This window comes from Eupeodes corollae, chromosome 3 (genome assembly GCF_945859685.1).
Source record: "Eupeodes corollae chromosome 3, idEupCoro1.1, whole genome shotgun sequence".
Taxonomy (NCBI): Eukaryota; Metazoa; Arthropoda; class Insecta; order Diptera; family Syrphidae; genus Eupeodes; species Eupeodes corollae.
Genome location: NC_079149.1, coordinates 58,327,924 through 58,334,998, shown reverse-complemented (window position 1 = coordinate 58,334,998; position 7,075 = coordinate 58,327,924). Strand labels below are relative to the sequence as shown.

Genomic DNA, 7,075 nt, shown 5'->3' with positions numbered 1-7,075 from the left:
TGGGCGTAAGAGAATTTGGGATCCACGAATTTTTGTGTTGTAGCCTGTCGACTTACTGTTCGACTTTTTTCGGCTTTTTGACTGGCCTGTTTTTGCTTCATTTGTTGGACCTTAGGGCAACCCCTATAGTTAGCCGGGTGCCCTTGGTTTCCACAAAGGACACACTTGAGCAGGGTCAAATCCTCAACCCGCTCATTCCCCAGCTTGCACTCTCCTTCTTTGTGGGTTTCTCCGCACCACGTCCACAAAATGTCTCTGTTTAGTAGTTTAGACCTTACTTCTTCTAGGACGACGATGGAATGACTGTCACCTTATGATAACCGACTTTGTTTTGCCTGCTATTAAAGAATACAACTTTGAGAATAAGTGGTTTCGACAAGACGATGCCACTTTCGTAATCGCAAACTATGTAACCTTGTTTAATAGTTTTATGAGTATAACTTAAAACCCCAGTAACGGGTTTGGGTGCTTAAAATGTATTTCTGTAGCCCATTACAAATGAGTTTGCATTTGCTTCAAATGAATTACTTAAAATACTGTTTTGTAATTCGAAGAAAAGATTTGGTCCGCGATGTGGTTGCAGAAAAAGATGGTTGCAATGGACATAATAGGTTTTAGGAATTCATTTCGTGCAGTTATATATCAGATCTCAACCATTCTTGTTTTTGAAAATTAGAAAAATCCTTTTTGGTGAAAGTCAATTCGATAAAAGCGTAGACATTTAAAAGACAAAATGTTTTTCTTCTCATAAACTTTAATATTTTCACCAACAATTTAAATAAAAAAAGTTTAGAGCGTTTGTACCTTGAAGCTCTTTATCTCTGAAAAAAAAACACTGGGCAAACATTTTAGCAAATTTCATGCTTGACCATTTCGATTAAGGTGTTAACACTATTGGAGTTATAGTAATGGAATATCGAAACAGTGGTTTTCGTGACTCTTACATGCGGACACGATTTCTTATAAGACTTTTTAACCAAAGCTTAAAACATTAAGAGGGCATATAAATAAATTTCCAGCTTACAATTTCTCATTCTGAGGTGAAAATTAACTATTGAATTGTTACAAAAACACAACTTGATATATTATAACGTAATTCATTGTGAAGTTATCAGTTTGGGTCGCAACCCAGCCTGCTGTTTCTTTTTATTAAAATTTAAAACATGGATTTGGACGCCTCTTGTTCTTCAGATCTCATACCGTTTTCTTGGGTACTAAGTTCTCAAATCGTGCTATCAACTGTCTTGGGAATATCAATTGGCCGCATCGGAGCTGCGATGTGAAGTCATTGGACTTTTTTTTCGGGTAACCCTGAACAACTTATGATCTTCTCAGAAATGATTATAAATAATTATTTTTAAAATACTGTATTTTTCATTCGATATCAAAGTTCGGTTAGACAACAATAAAAATCAAAGTTCAAAATGGTATCCTTTTTTAAGCAAAAAAGTACGTAAGGACATCTAACCCTTAATTGTCATATCCTTGAAGGTACTCCGTCTTATTTTTTAAATAATTGCTATGAAGAAAGAAGTGAATGACAACTTATACCCATGAATAATTAAGAAGGTCATAAGCTTGTAGACAACAAAAAAGTGCATGTGCAATTGAATACCTTTTGTCTGTATTGAAAATAAACTTTTTCAATCCAGGAGACAGAACTCTTAATTGCTACTAATAATAATGTATTCATGTGGTTATTCTTGATAATAAAAAGGATAACAAGAATATTTCAATTAAAACTATTCACAAAAAAACGTACGTAGGAAAAGGCAGTAAAATGAACAAATAAGTAAAAACAACGACTTCAAAAACACTATAGGGTATAGGGTATTCATACGCCTTTCCTACCTAAAACCCTTCTTCATTATCCTGATCAGACACTGACTTAATCGACAATCGATTTCTTAGCATATAAATTTAAGTATTATCAAAGTTGAATGAAAAAGTCTTTGTGTCAGGAAAAACGTGGGATTTCCAAAACAATACAAATTTACCCTATTAACCTATTTAGCAGTTATACAAGAGGTAAAAGTATTTAATTGAAGGCCTCCAATAAAAAACATAATTATTCGGTGGTTCTTTATTTTACAAAAGCCAACTAACATATATTAGAAGTTTTCGTCTGCCTTTGTCATTACAAGTCAATCTATAGAGCATTCAAAATGTCAGTTTTGAGCTTAGTCCTTTCCATAGTCCTAATTCAGGCAATTCTTCTAAAAGCTACTTCAGTTCTACCAGAAGCTATTTCCTTCGCAATCGGAAACTCGTTTAATAAATCTGCTGATCTCCTACACATTGCCATTGAAACCGATTTTGATGACGATGAAAGTCAAGTTAGATTCCTGGACACATTGCAGATTATTCTTGAGAAGAATTGGAGGTTTTGTGTTCAAATTGATGTCAATAATAGATTTGGACATGTTGAACAAGCTGTAAGTGATTACAATTTGTGGTTTGTAGACTCGTACAGAGCTTTTCGGTAAGTTTATGACAGATTTTCAATATCTTCTAACAAATTGATAACTTTTTTTGTTTGAAGGCGTTTGGTTCGTTGGATTCGCGCTTATCACAGGGATTCACAGCTTTTTAATTTTATTGTTTTAAGAACTGCTAAGATCAAAGGGCTCTACTTCATTGTGATACAGCAAATGTTCACTGATTTTCTTAGACTTATGGTTGGAAATGTCAATATTATCGTTGAGACTAATTCCGGCGAAGTTCTATTTTATACATTCTACCCTTATCAAGATCTTCATTGTAGATCACCAGAGCCTTCAATTGAATTTCGATACGATAATAACATCAGTCAAAAAAGTCTTCAATTTTTTCCCGAGAAGGCCAAAAATTTTCACAGATGTCCTCTAAGAATTAGAACAAGAAACGAGCTTGTTCTTACCCTTGGAAACTACACAATGCCCAACCAATTGAGGAACTACGAAATGTCAATTTTGGAATATGAGATATTGAAAGAGCTCTCTTTAAAAATGAATTTTTCATTCGACATTTATCATAGCAGTGACAGTGGACTTAATAATTCGGTAGATACGCCTTGAAAATACACAATCTCAGCAAATAAATACAATTCTTATTCCTCACAGCTAGCAGATGGAAAATTTGATGTCGCATTGGGGTCTTTTGCCAATGATGCTCAGGTAAATCGACTTCATTCGGCAAGTGTAACGTACTTTATGTCTTGGCTTTTGATTGCCCTCCAGCGTCGGCCTGATGTTCTCCGCACGCTAATTTGGTTGCTGGTTCCATTCAATTCTACAACTTGGCTTTGCACTCTGGGGTTCCTGATTCTAACTACTTTGTGTATCGTTTCGGTGAGAAGAAATAAGAAACTTGTAAGTATTTTTCATCTTAATAATTCTGGAAGTCTTGAGATATTGTCCGTGACCATTGGAGCATCAGTAGAACAGCTGCCAAGGAAAACTTCCCTACGATTTGCCTTTATAGTTTTGAGCTTGGGAGCACTTATTCTCAGGTCAGCCTATTTGGGCAAACTTTTTGATGCATATCGAGGGCGTACAATGGTCGAACCACCTAAAAGTGTGATGGAGCTTTTAGCTGAGAATTACACAATTTACGCACACGATATCTTTAAACCAGTCATTGAAGACCTAATTGGTAGCAAAAATATCCATTTCGAGAATTTGCAACGATATGGAAGTAGTCTGGAAATTCTATCTGACACTGCCCAAAGGAATGCATTTGTAGTTTCGTTCATTTACATTTATACTTTTCACACGGCCGAACAGCGTAAGGACATAATTTTGAAAACGGTTTTGCGACAGCAGGTTTGTATGTTTTTCCAACAACACTCTATTATTGTTCCAAGGGTTAACGAAATCATTATGAGAATGGAAGAAGCTGGTATTTTACATAATTTAAGGCAAAACTATGAGGAGTTGCATCATAATACTTTATCATCGGGTGAAATTTTAAATAAGCCAATACCGTTAATTTTGGAACGATTTGAATTCACGTTTTATTTGTTTGCTTTATTGAATTCGGTGGCAATATTGATATTTGTTGTTGAATTGTTTGTGGACAAAGTGTTAAAAGTTAAATACTAATGATGTTTTTTTGAAATGAATTAAAACACATTAAATTAAATTGAAAATTTCATTAATTTAGAAACCAATTGTAATTTTGCAAAATTTTTTAAATAAAGACATCATGTTGATGAGAAATATGTTATATATTTTGACATTAAATTTGGGCAATTATTTTGATTTCACTATGAATTTATTGAGTCTAAGAATTTTTTGTTTAAATTAGCGAATAAGTTCAATATTTTGACAAATATTGATATACGATATACGATATAGGAAGTCCTATGTGGTGTGTGCTTAAAGTACGGAAATTTTGTGGTCGATATGAAAATATACAATTTTCGCGTCACTTATAGTTTACCTTTTTAAACCTTTTTTTCGTTTAATATTCCAGGAGCTAAGGGCTTATTTATATAGGTTGTCTTAGTAGTAGGTGGCAACAGAAACGTTTATCTGCCAGCGCATAGTGACATCGTCTATGAAATAAGTGTACCAAAAATACAACCGAAAATTTAAATGGAAAGGGAAACTACTTCAATTGCATTGTATCTTAGACAGACGTCTAGGTGGACGCATTTGTCCAACAGAGGTCCCCACATTCTCCAGACAAACACGATTAAAATTGATTTAGTTAAAGCTTCTGCTAGTTAAACTTTTATTTGTTGGGATTAAAACCATTAAATTAATGTATATTATAAAGGGCGGCCATTAAAAACCATTCTAAAACACTAGTAAAAGTCGTCAATTAAATAGTGGCTATGAACAGATAAGCATAACTTCAAAACCTGCAGCTATTTTTTAAATTCCCATAGGAAGTTATTGCGATGGGTCCGATTTGTCGAATTCAAAATTTTGCCATTTCTCGATATCGTTTCAAGGTCCTTAGAGTCGAAATAAAAGATTTTTAGAAAGATGTCTGTGGGAACGTGTGTATTTACGTCTGTACGTTCTTGACGTTTTTTTCTTCGTCCATAGCTCAAGAACCAGTAAAGATAAGATATAAAAAAAATGGTTAACATTTTGGTTTACCCTAAATATCACGAAATACTGGAGACTTGAATAAAAATTTGTTTTATTTAGAAATAAAATTTTTGGAAAAAAATCCAATTAACAGTTTTTTTTTATAAATCAAAAAAAAAAACTGAAAAAAAATTATTTGTCTACTCGAAAATTTTACTAATAGAAACTGATGTTATCTATAAAACAATTTTGTGAACGAATAATAACGTTTTTAACAACAGTTTTTTTATATATAAAAAATAAAAACCTACAAAAAACATTGGTCAAAGTTGGTAAAATTGATTTTCGGCTCAAATATCTTTTCAAAAATTTGATATATAGGGTTCAAATTAATTTTATTTTATAAAAAATGTTGTCAACATTCAGGTGTTTGTTTATAAAAATCGAACAGTCTGTTTTTTCATACAAAATTAAAATCTACAAAAAATAGTACGCAAAATTTATAAAAATTGATGTTCCGTTATAATATATAATAAATGGACAAAACACGAAACCCTACAAACCATTTAAGCCAGACAAATGGACAGAACAGATGGGAAGTTATTAGTGTGGGTCGCATCCCATCGTCTCTTTTTTAACACATAACAGAATTGGATTTCTTCAAAACCCCATTACGAATAATTAAATCGAAAAAATTTCCGAATTTTATTAACGATGAGAGATAGGTCGAAAAAGTGGGTCTCCTTTATCCATCCGTCTTTCTATCTGTCTCTCTATCCTCGCCTATTCAATCTTAATATTACTTGATGATCAAAAATATCATTATTTTTATTTTCAATTTTACCAAAAAAATATTGAACTTTATCGTTCGAAATTCAACATCTCGAAAATGGGTAATCATATTTTATAATTAAAATTTAAAAAGTAAATTCATTAGCTCTAAATGGCCATGTACAAAAACTATTTTCAACTCAAACTCAATACATCTATATATATAAAATTAATTTAACTATTTTCAAATAAAAAATTTAAAAAATACATTTTTTTTGAAGAATCAATTGACATTTAAATTTTTGAAAAAAAATTTCATCCAGGTACATTTTTAATCTTAAAATACAATAAATATTTTTAAACAGATTCTGCGATCAAAATATGCGCAAGTTAGTGGGACCCAGTCGTCCATTTCATTTTTTGTAAATACTTTAATGTCAAGGACTTTCGAGTGACACGTCTTTAGTGGTTTCAAAAAAGTAAAAAACATAAAAAAAAATCTTTTTCAGCGATGTCTGCCGTTGAAATGCCGCTAGTTAGAATTGTAATATCATCAGGTAGGGTTTTTGGTGGAGAAAAATTTTAAGTGATTTCCCAAAAAAAAAAAAAAAATGCAACCACTATAAATAGTTGTAGGTCCAGTAAAATTTACTTAAGAAAAACGGCAAATTTTTAAAGTTTTTTTTAATTAATTGGGGTTTGAACTTAAATGAACCTCGGTTAGGTAGTCTTTAATTTCAAAAATGTTATTTCTCAAAAACATGTAATATTTTCAATATTGTTAAAATGTTTTAGTTTTTTTTAGATAACTTTTGTATCCCTGTATTAAATTTTTAAATGTTTTTTTTTTTTTTTTTATTTTTTGTGATCTGCAGTGATATTTAGTATTTCAAATTATAAATTTTAAATTTCAATTTCCTTAACAATAAATAATCTCGTCTTGAAATATATAATTTTGTAATTTTTTATAAATCCAAAAAATAGTTATATTTATCAAAAAATATTATTTAGACAGTAAGTTATTCATTTATTTACATCATTTCAACATAAAAAATAGAATACAAATTATGAATTTAAGAGCTATGGCTAACCGTCAGCATTTTTTTTAAATTCATTTTTATTAATTCATTCTTAAAGCTAGACAAAAATTCATAAAACTAGCCTTTGTATCCATAACTTACAACTAACTTAATGGTCCCATACGGACACTCTAAGTTAAACTATGACACTAACTACTAAAGCCTTTCGGCCCTAAGATCTATTTTACTTCAATTTAAATTTTA

General features: G+C 31.3%; 1 protein-coding gene across 1 annotated transcript; it reads left to right on the top strand.

Moving 5' to 3' along the window:
- The first annotated feature begins 2,160 nt into the window (after positions 1–2,160).
- On the top strand, positions 2,161–4,082 carry LOC129950485 (uncharacterized). Its single transcript, XM_056062423.1, has 2 exons — positions 2,161–3,041; positions 3,102–4,082. The coding sequence occupies exons 1-2, from the start codon at positions 2,652–2,654 to the stop codon at positions 4,080–4,082; spliced, it is 1,371 nt and encodes a 456-aa protein (XP_055918398.1). The 5' UTR covers positions 2,161–2,651.
- Positions 4,083–7,075: the final 2,993 nt, after the last annotated feature.

Bases quoted from the DNA above. Each gene is read 5' to 3' on its own strand.
- LOC129950485 (XM_056062423.1), top strand. From the start codon at position 2,652: ATGTTCACTGATTTTCTTAGACTTATGGTTGGAAATGTCAATATTATC. The intron at 3,042-3,101 runs GTAGATACGCCT...TATTCCTCACAG, and splicing joins ACAGTGGACTTAATAATTCG to CTAGCAGATGGAAAATTTGA.